The sequence below is a fragment of the Microcaecilia unicolor genome, chromosome 5 (assembly GCF_901765095.1).
Source record: "Microcaecilia unicolor chromosome 5, aMicUni1.1, whole genome shotgun sequence".
Lineage (NCBI taxonomy): Eukaryota > Metazoa > Chordata > Amphibia > Gymnophiona > Siphonopidae > Microcaecilia > Microcaecilia unicolor.
The window spans coordinates 46637798-46655737 of NC_044035.1; the positions used below are offsets into that span (position 1 = coordinate 46637798).

Consider the following 17940-nt stretch of genomic DNA (forward strand, 5'->3'; position numbering starts at 1 on the left):
AGAGTCAGGGCAGGTGATCCCCGATTCCCTCCAGTGGTCATCTGGTCAGTTGGGGCACTTTTTGGGGACTTGTTCGTGAAAAAAAAAGGGTCCAAAAAAAGTGACCCAAAATCGCGGTAAAAACGCCTTTTTTAATTATCAGCTAAAGACGCCCATCTCTCCTCGGCCGATAACCACGCCCCAGTTCCGCCTTCGCCACACCTCCGACACGCCCCCGTCAACTTTATTCGTTCCTGCAACGGAGTGCAGTTGAAGACGCCCAAAATCGGCTTTCGATTATACTGATTTGGGCGCCCGCGAGAGAAAGACGTCCATCTCCCGATTTAGGTCGGAATATGGGCGTTTTTCTCTTTCGATTATAAGGTGGATTGTCTCATCCAAAAATCTCCAGATGGACCCCACTAAACTCCAAGCCATCCGGGACTGGCCTGTGCCCCAGGGTCTCCGAGCTCTGCAATGCTTTCTGGGGTTTGCCAACTACTACCGACAGTTCATCTGGCAATATTCCCTCATCACTGCCCCTTTGACTGCACTTACTAGAAAAAGGGCTGATGTGAAGAACTGGTCTCCTGAGGCTCAAGAAGCCTTCTCTGCCCTAAAGCAAGCCTTTTTGTCTGCCCCAGTGCTTCAAAGTCCGGATATAACAAGGCCATTCACCTTAGAAGTGGATGCCTTATCGTTGGGGGCAGGGGTGATTCTGTCTCAAGCAACCGATTCCGGCAAGCGACACCCCTGTTTTTTCTTTTCCAAGAAATTCTCTCCAGCCGAACGAAACTACACCATTGGGGACCAGGAGTTGTTGGCTCTAAAACTGGCTCTCCAGGAGTGGTGGTACCTTCTGGAGGGGGCCTTACACCCCATCACTGTGATCACTGACCACAAGAACCTTTTGTATCTCCAGGATGCTAAAAGACTGAACCCGTGACAGGCCCGTTGGGCTCTTTTTTTTCCACCCGATTTATTTCCATTTGGTATTTCGGCCTGCTGAAAAGAATGTTCAAGCCGATGCTCTCTCCAGGACCTTTAATCCTTCCGAAGAGCCCGAGGAATCCTATCCTATGTTAAACCTGGTCTGTATCGCCTCTGCAACTGTAACTTCGGCCACCTCTAAGACCTCCGTTCCACCCCAGGTCAGGAAAAAAGTTCTCAAGTGGGGACACTCTTCCACGTTTGCTGGTCACTCTGACATCCGCAAAACCTATCATTTAACCTCCCAGTACTATTGGTGGCCACGCATGACTCAGGATATTTTGCATTTTGTTTCCACCTGTCCTGTCTGTGCATGAAACAAATCCTCTCCTGGCAAGACATGGGGATGTTTACAGCCATTACCATTTCTGCAGCTTCCTTGGCAAGAAATATCCATGGACTTTGTTACCGACTTACCACCGTCCCAGGGTCACACGGTCATTTGGGTGGTAGTGGACCGGTTTTCCCATATGGCTCACTTCGTCCCCATGCAATCCCTTCCTTCAGCCGCTACTCTCGCCAAGAAGTTCATTCAACATGTATACCGTTTGCATGATCTACCCCTGTGGGTCATAAGTGACCAAGGATCCCAATTTACATCTAGGTTCTGGAGAGCACTGTGTTCTGCTCTTGGTGTCACTACTCATTTTTCCTCCACGTATCATCCGCAGACCAATGGGATGGTAGAGCGGGTCAATCAAACACTCAAGACTTTTCTGCGTATGTATACGAATCACCAGCAGTATGACTGGTCTACATTGCTCCCCTGGGCAGAATTTGCTAACAACGGCTTCCACACCGCCTCTCAGACTTCCCCATTCTTTACAGTGTACGGCCGCCATCCTCGACTACCTCCTCCAATTCCTCTGACCCAAACCTCATCACAGCTTCAACGGACCCTCACAGATATCCGGGACATTTGGAGTAAAGTCCAATATCATCTACAACAAGCGGCTGCTAAGTATAAGCTTTTTGCTGATCGAAAGAGACGGGCTGCGCCGACATTTCAACCGGGACAGAAAGTTTGGCTTAGTACCAAGTACTTGAGGCTCCGTTACCCTATATCAAGTTTGCTCCCCGGTACATTGGACCTTTTGCAGTACAAACCCGAGTGGGGGCAGTCTCCTACCGCCTCCAATTACCTGTTAATCTCAAGGTCCACAACAGTTTTCATGTGTCCTTACTAAAGCCGTTCTTGTCCTCAAAATGGCATCCAGAACCAAAGAAGATTGTCGTGCCTGATACCGAACCGGACCCTGAGTTTGAAGTTGAGGAGATCCTGGACTCCAAACGCCAAAGGGGATGACTCTTCTACTTGCTTTCATGGAAACACTTTGGTCCCAAGGACAATTCGTGGGAACTGGCTACTAATGTCCATGCCCCAGAACTAATCCAAGAATTCCACTCTCGCTACCCATCCAAACCCGGACCTAGGCAGAGGGGGGCCCTTAAGGAGGGGGTACTGTCATGTCCCCTACCTCAACGCAAGCGGCGTCCTCGGGCTGTGCAGGGTCCTGGCAACACACACACTTGACTGGCTCAGCCTTGAGCCATATCTGTGTACTTCTTCTCTGGCTGCAGGCTCCTTGATTGCATTGCTCTCATGCACCTGGATCTGCTCTCTCTGCCTGGCTTCCAGGCTCTTTAATTTCCTTGCTACCACGCACCTGTGTTGGCTTCTACTTGGGTAAGCATTTTTCTTCATTGTACTCTTCTGTTTGCTGCCTGCCTGTAAAGACCCTGCTTGTACCTGGATTACTCTTCTGTTTGCTGCCTGTTTGTAAGACCCTGCTTGGACCTGGTTACTCTCTTGTCTGCTGCCTGCCTGAATATCCTGCCTGGACCTGGCTACTCTCTTGTCTACTGCCTGCCTGAATATCCTGCCTGGACCTGGCTACTCTCTTGTCTACTGCCTGCCTGGTTATCCCGCCTGGACCTGGCTACTCTCTTGTCTACTGCCTGCCTGGATATCCTGCCTGCACCTGGCTACTCTCTTGTCTGCTGCCTGCCTGAATATCCTGCCTAGACCTGGTTACTCTTGTCTGCTGCCTGCCTGAATATCCTGCCTAGACCTGGTTATTCTCCTGTCTACTGCCTGCCTGAATATCTTGCCTGAACCTGGTGACTCCCGGGTCAGTTACCCGCCTGTATACCTGCCTGGACCCAAGACACTCCTTAGCCTACTGCCTGACACTCTGTTGTGACCCACTCCTGAACTTCTTCCTTCTGCTCTCCTCTGGCTGGTCTCTCTGGGCACCCCTTTCCTGGCCTCTTTGTGTCCTGTCGGCCGCCCACAACTGGGGGGTCAGCTCCCGGGGAACGGCGGTCACCACAGGTGAACTTCGGGGCTGCTCGGCTGCCAAGCAGAATCCGGGGCTGAAGTCCTCGTACCCGGGATCACTGCTCGACACAGGGACTCACAAAGCTGACACCTGCATAGACCTTCCCTCCCCTCAGTCTGGCATCAATCTCCTGCTCTTCTCCCCTCACCTCCTCTCCCCCAATGGTCTGGAATCTCTCTCATTCCCTTCCCCCTCACAGTCTGGCATCTCTCTCCTTCCCTTCACCTCTCCTATGTGGGACAGGAAGTTGTAGTAGAGGGAAAGGTTCTGGGGCCGCCGAAGGCAGTCTGCTTATTTCACTGATGCTGCCAGCGGGCATTAGCACTGAAGATTAAATGAGGGCAGCGAAGCAGGGAGTGGGAAGCGAGAGAATAATACTAGATCCAACAGGGAAGGAGGTTGATAGGCTGTACTTCAGGTGGGGAGGCTGGATTTCAGGTGGGGAGAGGGACATGCCTAGTCCTGTGCAGGGCCCCTGGGATCACAAGGCCCTGTGTGACCGCCTCTGTCACTCCTGCCTAAGACTGGCCCTGCTAATAGAGATCCCAGAAAATAAAAGTACCCCCTCCAACTCCTTATCCTATTCCCAGAGGAACTCCTACTATCTCACACTCTCCAGTTGCACCATAAAATCTGTTCTAAATGTGATTTCGAGCTCTGGGGGAAATGGAGTTTAAATAGGACTCCCAAAGTGGAGGAGTGGCCTAGTGGTTAGAGTGGTGGACTGGCCCTGGGGAACTGGATTCAATTCCCACTGCAGGCACAGGCAGCTCCTTGTGACTCTGGGCAAGTCACTTAACCCTCCATTGCCCTGGGTACAAATAAGTACCTAAGCCGCATTGAGCCTGCCATGAGTGGGAAAGTGCGGGGTACAAATAAAAAAAAAAAAAAAAGAAGATATCGTTTCTGTTTCTTCCAATGAGGACAAGCAGCATATGACTCCCAAAGCATCAAGATATGAAGCTTATTCCTCCATGTGAGACCCCAAGCGGGCTTGGGCAAGGCCGGAGAAAATAATACAGACAGACAAATAGGTGGAATGCCAAAGGTAAGTATTTATTTACAGGAACAGAAATTTCTGGGCCTGTTTCTTCACAGAGCCCAGGCATAGAATGGGGAAAACCCCGGCGATTTCGGCAAACAACAGTAAGCTGCCTCTGGCGGTAGTCTCACATACAGTCTGTGGCTGTGGGATTGCCACACCCCAAACACAGCCTTTCAGTTCTATTTCATTTCTCAGGTCTGGCTCCAGCCAAACCTCCAGCAAAGTTGAAACAGTTAGCAATAAGGGCTTACCTTAGCCCGATCACAACATTGAGATGTCTTCAGTCAAGGCTTACGCTAGGGCTTCTCCTCTTCCTCCCCTGGGCCTCTCTAACCTCTGCCTGGCCATTCCCTTTAAACTCCATGCTCTCAACTCTGCCCCGGCCAACTTACTTCCTCCCACGGCGGGACTTGTGCTTTTAAGTTGACCCTGGTTAGTTATAGAAGAATCTTTCATAAGGTGGCTGTGGCCATCAGAGGGACTTTCCTTAAGGGGAGGGGCAATGTTCTGTAGACCTTGTCACACACCAATACCAAAAGGTTGGAGAATAGTCATTGAGCCAATGATTAAGAATGCATTTCTTGGCAATAATACATGCCTTACTCACAAACAGCCTAGCTCCCTTGCCCTGGACTCCCAAAAAATGTGTAGTTATTAAAAATGACACCCACAAATGACACACAAAGAAGTTGACCCAAAACTTCCCAAAAGTAGTTTAGAATAGCTACCCAGAATGCACCAATTCTCCTACATTGCCAGAGACCATGTGGAAAAGAATTGTTGCCTGTCTGACACTTTAGGCACACACAGCTAGCGGCACACCCCGCTTGAAAAGCCTGCTTCTGAGAGAAGTAGACTCTATGGACTAAACAATACTGACACTCCTATAACTCCACACTATGGACCACCCCAGGTATTGTGCACAGCCGATCCCGAAGTGTACGAGTTCTAAGTGGTCTGCTAAGGTCCTGAGACCAGGCATCCAAAACAGAAGTATACATTTTAGAGAATTGATAGTTAAGTAACTTCTTATGAAACAGGAAATGGATATTTGTCCCAAAATGTCCCCCTCCAAAAATTCCCTGAGCTGACCACTAAAATGTAGAGACAAACTCTGTGATGACATTGAAGATAATACACCAGTTGAATATGCGCAAACCAATCAGCAAAGCCAAAAGACCAACACTGTTGAAAGTCTGGAAATGGTAGCAATGTGCCATCCATCTGTACCAGATGTTCCACAAACAGATACCTTTATCCATCCAGCTGCCAAATACTCCACTATCCATTCCCGGAGATAAGTCCACATTGCCTACTAGAGGTAAAAAAAAAGCCGTACTCTCTGGATTGAGATGCCAAATCTGCAAAACCTCTCTCCAAACATACCAAAGGGATCACAAGAGGATACTATTCCTTATTGGCAAGGGCAGCTTAAGACACTTGGCATGCAACAGATACTTAAGGTGCCATGGCCAAAAGTAGGTGCACTCAAACAGGAGATCAGTGAATTTTCTAGACCCCAACACCCAGTCACTCAGGTGCTGTAGTAAGCAGGCCTGGTTGTACAGTGTGATATCAGGTAGTCCCAGGCCAACCTATGTCCAATAACCCAGAGGGTAACTCCACTTCATTGTGGATTTCTTACCATCCCAACAAAAGCATCCCAACATCTTCCTCAGCACACTATCTTTCTTGAGAAGACGTAAAGGAAGAGACTGGAGAACATACAGCCACCACAGGAAAATACCCATTCAAAATAGGCATATTCTGCCCAACAAAGTCAAAGGCAAAGTATTCCACATCTCAAACTGAGTCTTGGTATCAAAAAGTAATTTATCAATATTCAAGCTATATAAGGAAGTAAAGTCCATAGACAACAAAACTCCCAAGTAATGAAATGAGCCATTAGCCCAGTGTCATGGAAATGACGCTACCTAGTATATCCTCAATGAAACCGACTCTACCAAGACCTCAGTCCTTGAATAATTTAACTTAAACCCTGAGAAGTTTCCATACTCTTGGAAACTATCCAAAAGGATCAGGAGGGAGGAGCATGGATCAGTAAGAAAAAACAAGCAAATCGTGGTTATTTTAAAATGCATGGATCCCATTTGAAAACCCTTAATCTCCAGGTTAGATTGAATCTTCCGAAGGAGAGGGTCCAACATCAAGATGAAAAGTAGGGGAGATAAGGGGCAACCCTGCCTGGTCCCTCTCTGAATTGTAAAAGGTTCCGATAGGATACCATTAGCAACTGGATTGGAATAAAGTGCTTCTATTACCTTAATAAAACATTTGCCCACCCATATGCCATAAAGGAACCCCTACACCACTCTATCAAATGCCTTCTTGGTGTCGAAACTTATAAGCAATGAAGGGGTCCCTCCCAAAATGTGCAGACTCCAAGACTGCCAAAATCCACCTCATATTTTTAGAGATAACCTGGGCACTCACAAAGCTCATCTGCATGTCAGCAAACAAGTTAGGCAACACCCGAACTGAATGTAGCTTAAAATGGCGTACCGTGGGACATGCTTATGCATTCTGTGGGTAGTGACAAATCTGCACATGCTGACTGTGAGCCCTTATTGCCTACAAAATGGGTGGCAGTAAGTGCTCACGTGGTCAATTTATTTAATGTCTGTGTGCTAATTACAAAAGGTTCTTTTTTTATGGCAGCCTTAAAAATGGCCTTAACTTGTGGGAAAAACCCACGTAGGGGCATTAAGGCCACGTTTTACTGCACCTTAATAAAAGGGCAATAGAAAACTAAGTGACTTTCCCAAGATCATAAGGATCATCAGTGGGATTTGAACCCTAGCTTCCCAGGTTCTGTGACCACTAAGCTACAGCATCAAATTTCCCAAAAAGGCATTTGAAATCAGTTATGACGGTCAAAGGCAGTTAGTTTGAGCCTTTGCCATGAACCAGTCTTCCAAAGGAGATGAACATGTCATGTAAATAATGGTATCCACACCAGCTTAGATAAGAAGTTATCCACATAAACAAAATAAATAATTTATTTTCTAGTGACCATTGAGCTAGAGTAAAAAAAAAAAATCTGAAGTCTCTTTCCTCCTTTTCATAAATGCATGAAACTCAGTGGTTTATTTGACTTAATTTTAGTGGATTGCTGTGTATTTTCTGGATTTAAAAGCAAACTCACAGAGGTAGGATTTTCCGTAGAGCTTGAACACAACCAGAAACAGAGCAAGATGTATGAGCTCAGGAAGGCTGTCCAAGGCATGCAGTGCCACAAGACAGAGCATGAGAAACTGGCTTTAGCAATAGAGCAGAAGGGCACAGAAAAGAGCAGCTTTCCCAATGAACAGAGGCCAAGAGAAGAGAGATAGGAGAAGATAAGAGAAGACAGTGATTGTTGAATGCAGCGAGGGCATGTATAAGTGAGAGGAAAAGCTGAGTATGAAAGCAGATGGGAATTCTGTAGAGGTCGCCCAAAGTTGGGTGCCCAAATTTGGGCACAGATCCCAGATCCATGCGTAAGTTAATTAGCCAATTAAGCGCTAAGAATCAATAATTGCTGTTAACAAGCATTTAATGGGCAGTAATTAGGATTACATGTGGATCTGCCCTATGCCCTAGTCCAGGAGTAGGCAACTCCGGTCCTCGAGAGCCGCAGGCAGGTCAGGTTTTCAGGATATCCACAATGAATATGCAGATTTGCAAGCACTGCCTCCATGGTATGCAAATCTATCTCATGCATATTCATTGTGGATATCCTGAAAACCTGACCTGCCTGCGGCTCTCGAGGACCAGAGTTGCCTACCCTCTGCCCTAGTCTATAACGTGCGTACCTAAATTTCATATCATGCAACTTAAAAGGGGCATAGCCATGGGAAAGGACTGGGCGAGTTCAGTAACGTAGCTACAGGGGGGCCATGGGGGCCTGGGTCCCCCAAATTGGCTCTGGGTCCCCTGGTTTGACTGGTGGGGGTCCCCAACCCCTGCCAGCTTAAAGCGTTTGACCCGCGCTGGTCTCACATTGCCTGGCGCCCTGTCCTGTTGCTGAGCACGCTCATTTTAATGAAACTGCATGCTCAGTTTCATTAAAACGAGCGTGCACAGTGACTGAAAACAAAACAGGGCGCCAGGCAATGTGAGACTGGCGCGGGACAAATGCTTTAGCTGGCGGGAGTTCGGGACCCCCGCCAGCCAAGGTACTTTCACAGTGGTGGTGGAGGGAGGGAGCGGTGGGAGGGGCGGAAGCAGCGGCAGGAGCCTCAGGGGGACGGAAGTGGTGGCGGGAGGGCTGTGGCGGAGAGGTGGGCCAAAATGTGCCCCCCCCCCCACCTTGGGTTCTGGCCTCCCTTCCTGTTGAGATATGGTTATGCCCCTGGCCGAGTTAGGGGGCATTCCTAGAAATCAGGCGCAATCTTATAGAATACTAGGCTTTGTGCACCCAACTGTCATTAGTTGGGCACAAGAATTTTTACCACCTTTTTTGCAAGTGTAAGTCCTCATGCCCAAAGGCAGAAACGGAAAGATCGGCACAGAGTGCCCTTTACAGAATACTAATTTCGCGCAGATCTGAATATATATACCCTAGAAATAGGCAATGATACCAAGATTAAACATCTCCTTCTGCTTATGGGTTCTGGGAGGTAGGGAGGGAGGAAATATCTTTGGGTGCTATTGATTAGTATCTCCCGGATTCTATATATGGCACCGAGATTTCTGTGCCGAAATCAAAGCATATTCCATAACAATGCGCATAACTAAAGGGCCCTTTGACAAAGGCGTGCAGAAAAATGGCTTGCGGTAGCGTAGACGCACGTTTTGGGCGCGCGTAGAATCATTTTTCAGTGCACCTGTAAAACATTTTTGCTGTAAATGGACGTGCAGCAAAATCAAAATTGCCGCGCATCCGTTTTGGGTCTGCGACCTTACCGCCAGCCATTGACCTAGTGGTAAAGTCTCACGTGGTAATGACCTACATGCGCCAAATGCCACTTGGTGCACATCCGATACGCACGTCTGAAAATAAAAATAATTCTTCTGCGACGCATATGGATGCACACCAAAAATGAAATTACTGTAAGAGCCACGCGGAAGCCTGGCGGTAACTCCATTTTGGCACACGTTGGGCACACGTAGAGCCTTATGCAGCTTAGTAAAAGGGCCCCTTAATTAGTCAACCAGCACTGATAATTAGACATTAACAGGCAATTATCAGCACTAATTGGCATTAATTAGAACTTACAGGTACTAGTCGCTAAGCATATTCTGCAAGTGGTGCGCGTAAATTCTAATATGTGCTGCTGAAAAGGGGGCATGGCTATCGGCACAGAATGAGCGGGTCGTGGGCATTCCAGAAAACTACACGCAGGGTTATAGGATACACCTGCTCTGTGCCTAACTTAGGCGCTGGTGTTTACACCAAGTTTTTACTTGGCGTAGATGGCCATGCCTAGAGTTTCATGTTACAAAAACCAGTGGCGGCAATGATTCCCATATGCTGCCCTGCTGCCAGCACCAGCCTCTTCTCTATTGTGGCCACCTCTGAGAAAACAGGAAGTTACAACACAGAAGCGGCTGCAGTAAAGAGAGGAGGTGGGTGCCGGCAGCAGGGCAGCATATGTGAATCGTGCCTGCCGTCGTCGGCTTTTGGAATATGAAGAAAGAAGGGAATGGGGTGGAGGAAGGAAGGGGGAGATGCCGCTTTCGAAAGAGTGCTGCCTGAGGCCCCTGCCTCAGGTGGCCTAATGGGTGGTGGGGGTGGTCCACCCTAGGTGCATGCAGCAAGGGGATGCACAGCTCAGGTGGCCTAATGGGTGGTGGGGGTGGTCCACCCTAGGTGCATGCAGCAAGGGGATGCACAGATCAGTCGAGCGGCTGTCAGCTCTGCAGGTTCCCTGCCTCCTCTGATTTTACTTCCTGTTCCGGGGCAGGGCAGGGAACAGCAGAGCCAACAGCCACGTGACTGCTCCGTGCACCCCCAGGCGGTGAGGATGATGCACTTTGAAGGGGGAGGTTGGTGATGTGCTTCGGGGGGAGGGGTGATACGCCAAGGGGGGTTGATGCGCTGGGGCGTGTTGTGCCAGGAGGGCGTAGCGGTAACCTGCCCTGGGTTGCAGACATCCTAGGAATGCCACTGCCCATACTAAATTAGAAAGATGTGGAGTTACAGACTTCGCCTCTAAAGAGGGCAGGACCCTAGAGAAAACGTGGGCGAACTTTTGGGATACCCTGCAGCCAGCAGCAAGAAGTAGAATACTGAATTAAACACACTGCTGGACTCGATCCATGTGACTTGGACTCCTTGCAAACAACAGAGATAGTATGGGGGGTACGGGGGGGGGGGGTAAGGAGGGGGGGAAAAGGGGGGGACTCTGGGGGAGGGGATAGGGGATCCGGATAGGAGGGAATAATATTGGGAAGGTTAATTGCACCTGTTATGAAGATATGCTTTTGCAGATTGTTTCCTCCAAGTTATGTTTGTTGCTTTTGAAACTTAATAAAAATGATTTAAACATAAAATAGCATTTAGCACTGATCTTTTCTGGTGCTCATTTTTGAGCTCCATTTATAGAATCCCCCTCATACTGTCTTGGAAAGCAGATAGAAATTGTTGGCAGTGAAATGTGCCATTCTTCCCCTCCCCCCCACTGTTGCATAAGCATCACAACACTTTTTAAAATTTCACTTTGGCCCCTATTTACTAATGCTTAGCATGGGATAACAGTTATGCAGCAGGCTTTGCAGCAGATAACGCGTGATAATGCTGTTATTATGCAGTAAGCGTTAGTAAATAGAGCTTTCATGAATTGATTTCCAGGTAGGGAGAAAAAAAATGCTGAGATAAGCGAGAAAAAAAAACCTGTGTCTTTGGGCTTGTTCTAGCTGTGTGGTGATTTTGTGAGGGCCAGGAGAAACAAAGGTTACAAAAGCCTTTTAATGTGTTTCACCTTGTCTGAGTTAAGAGGACATATTGATTTAGTCTCGGGTTTTTAATGGAGACATTGATTGAGTTTCAAACAAGCTATGCAAATTTGGGGGTCAGTGCAGTTTTAAAAATAGGCCCCCTTTACTTCCCAATCCAGCTAAAATGACCCTGCTGCTTTCTGCATAAATAGTCACATGGCATTTTATGAGTAAATCCTTTTGGGTTCCCGCCCTTACAGCTTCCTGTGCCTACAGGTGTGTCTACATTGCTTTTGCACGATCAACCAGTGCCATTTGACATACACAGGTAAACAGGTATCCCACACTCACAGATCAATCCCAGGTTGACTGTGTTTCTAGGTTCAGTTAGGCACACAGAAATGACGAGATATTAAAGAAAAACCGAAGCATGAAGATTTGCCTTTGGTTTATCTATCACCAAATATATCAGCTAGAACAAATCCAACTATATAGACTGTTAGATACCTTCATTGTATAAATGCACATAGCTTTTTTTTTTTTTTTAAGTAACAACCTTAATTCATGCATTGGAAGACAGAGATAGAGTATGGTTGCATGTTGTTCTGTCTTCTGCATTCTAGACCCTCGAGGACAACTGAAAGATACCCAGGTTTGTTTCCCAAATGAAATGTGTTGTTGCTTTTTAATTAGCCTCTAATGTATTAGCATATTTGCTACACCCTCAGTGCAGCAGCTTGACCTGAACCCTACTTTAATTGAATGAGAAAGTGCCCCCCCCCTCATACACAGTTTTTGGGACAAGGGGGAAAAAAAATCAATTGAAACCCCCGTAAAAGGTTTAAAGAGTATTGATTTGTTTTAACTGACAGACAGAAAATTAAGAGGGAAGGAGAGAGGAAAGATCAGCCTGATGAAATAAAATCATTTTTACAAGGGAAATATCGTTGACTGCTTACAGGCACGCTTGTTTCCTTGCATCTACCAGTGTGACCAGTTTTGACTGTAACGCGGCCTATATTACCCTCAGTTTTACTACAGAAGAAATGTTGTTTTTCAGATGTACTGTGAGTAGTCCATATGCCTGGCCTCTGAGAAAAGTCCTGTAATAACAATAGGGTGTTAGATAGAAGAGCCGGAGAGCTGCCCTGTTCTGTCACTAAAGCATACAAATGGCCTGCACATGCTACCCCAATGATAATAATTTACGAAGTACGTTAGAGACTTAAAATATATATATATATAGCCAGTACAGGCATTTTCTGCATTAATATACAAGCAGAATACAGAATGCTAGTACTTTACCGTATTTAACTTTCTCGGCAAAGCGTACTAACGGCTCGTGCTTACAGCTGGGTTCGCCTTTTGGAAAAGAATATCCTTTTAGTCCAAGATTACCATGTAAAGGGAGATTAGATATGGTTTGTTTGGTCATTATAAATCAAGTTAAAAATGCCTTTATTAAGGTACTTTGGGCTTTCGATACAATTTTTTTTCCATAGACAGAAAATGGAGTTGAGGGAGAGAGGTTTGGTGAGGGAAATCCCTTTTTAAATAGGACTCATTGAGCAGTTTCAGATTTGCACTGGAAAAGTTATACCTGGACTCTGAATTTTAAAACGGGATTAACAGAATAAATGTATTATGTCTATATTATAAAAAATATATCATTTTAATGGTGATCTGGGTTATTTTGGATTTTTTTTTGTTTCATTTTGGGATAGCTTAATATTTTCAACTCTATTCCTTCACATCTGTGACAGCTACATCCCCGCAAAATTATGCTTCATGTTTGTAACTTGGAGAGAAAGTGGCTACGTAGTTACAGAAAAAATGCAGCGAGACACATTTGATCCCAAAAACTGGACTGGGAAGAAGAGAAACTATTCAGGAAATGTTTAAAAGGTGAAAGTAAGAAGCAGTTTAATGGTTCTTCCAGACATGGGGGTCTCTCTGGAGATTCATATTGAACAATCTTGAACCTCTTTTTTTAACATTTACAGACTGCAAGTCTTTTAAATCTTTACATCTGAAAAACTGCTTGCTTGCTTTCTGTTTTACATCAGTCCTCATTCTGCTGCCTAGCTGAGGAAGAAAAGAAACCCTTTCTCTCCTTTCTTGTGGCTTTTTCTTCCTTTGTTCTTTTCATGTTACTTGTAATTTTTAATGGCTAGTCAATAAAGATGCTTTATAACATGCATAGCTTTGCCCTTTTTTTATACCCTTTTACGGTAACTATGCTCCTCAGAGCTCGTTCACTTTGGCCAACGCCTGGAGTCAAGTATTTTCTGTGCCCTATTTGCAAATTTGGGCAGCGGAGGCTTCTAGGGGCTTTTCCCTTCTGTCTGGCGTTTGACTAACATGGATATTTGAAACCTACTTGGATTGACTGTTCGTTTAATTTACTTTCATAAAATTTAAAAACCCCCAAACCACCACCACCGCCACAAAAAAAAAAAAGTACAAATCGTAAGGATAAATATCATCAGTCGCCAAAAGGGAATCCATAGCTATTGTTCAAGAGAGCAAGCGCAAAATAACAAAACAAGACTTAAACCCTAGCCCAAATAACACAGACCCATTATCAATGACCCATTTAAGTATTTATTCACTCAAATGTGTGATTAATGCTTATGGTCAAAAGTCTTTAAGGCATCCCGCTTATCTTCGCTACTTTGTCACACTCGTTCCCCTTAAAGAGATACTTATTGAGATTTGTCTTTTTGGCTGACACGGGCCTGTACAAGAGGCTTGTTTCCCTTACCCAATTGAATACATCAGTCATTTGCTTTGGTGGAGACCCTCTCTCTCTAGCCACCCTGGACTCCCTTTCATTCTACACTCTCTGCTTTGTCTTTTTTGGACAGGCTGCAGGTCCCTGCCAGCCTCGCTCTACCTGCAGTACAGGATCTCTTGCATTTTATTTCAGGCAACAGTACCGAATGCATATTACCTTTTGGCAAGCGTGAACTCCTGTGCACATACCCAGAACTGCCTCCATAATATCTACTTGCCAAAATATTAGCATGGTTTTCATTATCATGCTACCCAAGATCCTTTTGCTATTACTAAATGTATATTTTCTTATATAATTCTTATATATTTCTTATTATGTTTGCTTGTTAAAATACTATCATGTTCTATCATTATCATGTTACCCAAAATCCTTCTGTTATCAATAAAAGTATACTTTCTCATATATTTTCCACTACTCATGATGCATTGTAAGTCACATTGAGCCTGCAAAGAGGTGGAAAAATGTGGGATACAAATGCAACAAATAAATAAATTAATTAAAAAACATGGTATATGGAAAGTGTTAAGTCAGTTGCTGCTAGTATACTTCTAGTGAAATAATAGTGTATTCTCTGTAGCAAGTAATCTATATATATATATATATACACACACACACACACACGTATAGATTATACATGTAGGGGTCATTCACTAACAGTTAACATATGCCAACTCCTGTTATTCACTACAGGGCACATTATAGAGCAATGGGTCCTGTGACAAATAAAGCAAAATAACAATGTTAGCTCACATCAACTGTTCGTAAATAGTTTGTTTTTTTTCCCCATTCTGTGTCAATGAGAAAAATTCAAATGAAATGTGACTATTTATTAATAGTTGTTTCAGTGCCCCCTCCCCCCGCCCCTTCTAAAAGGTTTTCCTTACCATGTGCATCCCCATCTTCTGCCATGGCATTGATTTTCTTGTTGTCCAGGACTTGCACATGTTTCCACTGGTCCGGCTGTACAGCTGGTAGGTGCGGATGAGCCGTCGGCTAAGCTGATCTGTCACCAGGCTCTGCTCCCTCACATGCTGTGTAAAATTAGGTGGGGACTGAACAGTTACCTTTAGGAAATTAAAAATATACAACACGCTATTATAATTATATTTCTTAGTGTAACTAACTTAAGGTGCTGCCTACTCCAAAATAGCCCAGCAGATTTGGGTTTTTCTTTTTCTAGGTGTCTATTACACAGTGTCAAACCATGGTCATCCATTACATTTTAACTGGTGGGAAAAATGACTGGTTTGATATGGTATTTTATGAAACACTTAGGGGTGTTTTTTTTTTCTACGGATCAATTTATGTCCTTATATTATTTCTTGTCATTTGGTACATTTAGAGAAAATGTGATTGCATCTACTACTATTTAGCATTTTTAAAGCGCTACAGAGCGTACGCAGCGCTGCACAAATCTAGCAACGTTTTTACTTTTTACTTTACTAAACTAGTTACACTTATTCTGGTCTATAAAGTGCATGCATCTATTAATTAGCAGGTAAAGAAGTAGCCTGTATGCTTCAAATAAATCTGCATTTCTTTAATTTTTTTTAATATCTTTTAAATATTTTGATCAAAGTGCATTCACCAAGCAGAAACTAACGGGTAACAGAAAGTGGATTTCCTTCTAATCATCGCTCTCTAATTTGCATATCTTCCCTCTCATGTATTTATTAAATATATAGTTAGCAGTAACTCAGTGACGGGTATTACTCTGTGTCAAAATGCTTTACGGTTATAGCCTGCTGGCACAAGATTCCACCAAATCTGCTTCATTGTTTTAAGTCGGGTGCTACAGAGCCATCCCCCTCCTTGTTTGGGGAGGCTCTCTTTAAAGTCAGAAGATTTACCCCTAGCCCGTGACATTTATAAAGATGTATTCTGAACAAATGTTGAAGATGACGCTCCTTTCACCTCTCAGGGTGGCAAGTGAGCTCACTCAGCAATTCCCATGTCAAATCTGAGGACTTTCTCTGGTTACAAAAAAAAAAAACCAAGCCACTAGCATCATAAAAATTTCTCAGTTTCTATAGCTATCTCCCTCCACAATGTAATCTTTCTCCTCCTGGGTCTTTGCATATACTTCTCCTTTACATGGTTTGTGGACAATATGGTAAGATTTTGCTGCCAGCTCTGATGAGGGTAGCATGTGCGGATAGACTGTTTGCCATAAGGCTGTTTTGTCTCCATCTGATACTTCAAAATCTTAGTAAAGTGATTTGTACAGCCCCTTTTTTTCTCTTTAGTTTTCTAATATGTATTGGCCAGCTAATTATAAGCCATGAATTTGCAAAATTTGCACCTGTACAGTTCTCTTTATATTTTAAATTGTAGGTGAGACCAACGCTACACTTGCCTTGCATTTATAATATAGAAAGACATTTCTTGCTTTAGATTGCTACTTTCAAAGTAAGATGCCTGTTTTAATGGGAATTTTATCATTATGCGTATTCTTCGTATGATTGTTTTCTATTGGTCTTCTCTAGAAATGGTTCTTCATTGTAATATATTAAGAGCCCCATGTATTAAGTTTATCACCCATAGACACAGAGGTGGGGTAAGCCTTAGTGAATCAAGCCCTATTTAGTACTTTATGATCCTCCGGGGTGGGGGGTGGGGGTGGGGGGGGTTAAAGGAAACACTTTCTTGAATTTGTAGTTTTTCCCTAAGTATGTTTGATTTGCGTTTGCTCCAATAACCTTGCACCCGTCTTCCTAGGCTTAACAGCCACCGAGAAACTTACACGAGCCCTTAAAAACCACGTCTTTATAAAATCACACCTAATAACAAGAAATACGTTAAATTAGAGGAAAAACGTCAAGTTACCTACCTGAGCTTGCAAGCACAGGAAGAACAAGTGCAACACCTAGAAATAAAAAGAAACAAACAAAAAAAAAATCGGTTGAAAATCAAAAAGTGCACAAAAGTGATGAATGGAAAATCATTGCTCAGCTGCTTCTGCAATCAATCTTCAGTCACTCACAGATAGCTAAGTACTGATGTGGTCGGGCTCATGATGGTCCTGCAGCCTTTTCCCTGGGACTTGGTCGGATGAAGGGGCAAGGCAGAGATGCCAAAGCGCGTGTCTTTTTGTTTTCCTCGCTGGGTGTGTTGAGATGATAAAGCGACTTTCTCAGTCTCTTCCTCCTCCTTCTGGCCTTGGGAGCGGTGGCTTTCTGGCCGCCAGCAGAGAGGATCCCCCGAAGCCTGCATGCTAGATCATGGAGGTCCCACTGAGCCTGCGCCCATCCCCCGGCCTAGGCTGCGGCTCAGACACTGCAACAGCCACCAGCCATACAGGCGAGGGATATTAATAAAAATGAGAAGTGAGTGAGGGGAGAGCTGGTACAGAAGAGGGTAGGTGTCCACAGCTGTTTTCCAGCTAAATCTCTGCAGACACTAAGGATCTGCAGAAAGATGTCACTCTGCAGGGAGAGAGAGAGATGAGGTGCCGGGCCCCCCCCCCTCCGCTTCCCCCCCCTTAAAAAAAAAAAAAGTTGGATGTAGTTTTTCTGTCCGTGTGTGGTGGTGTCTTTTGAGCTGAGCTACTGACCAATCCTTTAGCTTTGGAAGTGCTCACTAAAGTAGGAAAAAAATATTGTTCTTTCTCGGTCTGTCTGGGTTCCTCTAATATAGCAATTTGAAGGTGGGGGGGGGGGTTGAGTCTTGATGAGGTCTGTAGCAAATACTCCTGTTTCTGTTTTTTTTTAATCCTGAAATTTGCCTTTGCAGAGGATGAAAGAAGGAGAAAGGACTCAAAGAGGAGGTGCAGCAGCCCTGTTAAATGCCAGACAGTGTGGGGAACGTGTTAAATCCTGAAGCTGGCATGGTGGCAGTTTCTCCAGTGCCTGTATCAAACGGGGGGAAGCCAGGAGCTGGCTGAAGACAAATACACTAAAAAGGAT

The 17940-nt window shown here is 45.0% G+C and overlaps 1 protein-coding gene across 1 annotated transcript in view; it reads right to left on the reverse strand.

Annotated features, from left to right (window-relative positions):
- Nucleotides 1-17050, reverse strand: part of FGF8 (fibroblast growth factor 8) — a 69907-nt gene extending 52857 nt beyond the window's left edge. The window contains 4 exon segments of the mRNA XM_030204785.1: nt 14920-14982; nt 14985-15099; nt 16866-16901; nt 17015-17050. Coding sequence (XP_030060645.1) covers nt 14920-14982; nt 14985-15099; nt 16866-16901; nt 17015-17050 — 250 coding nt within the window.
- Nucleotides 17051-17940: the final 890 nt, after the last annotated feature.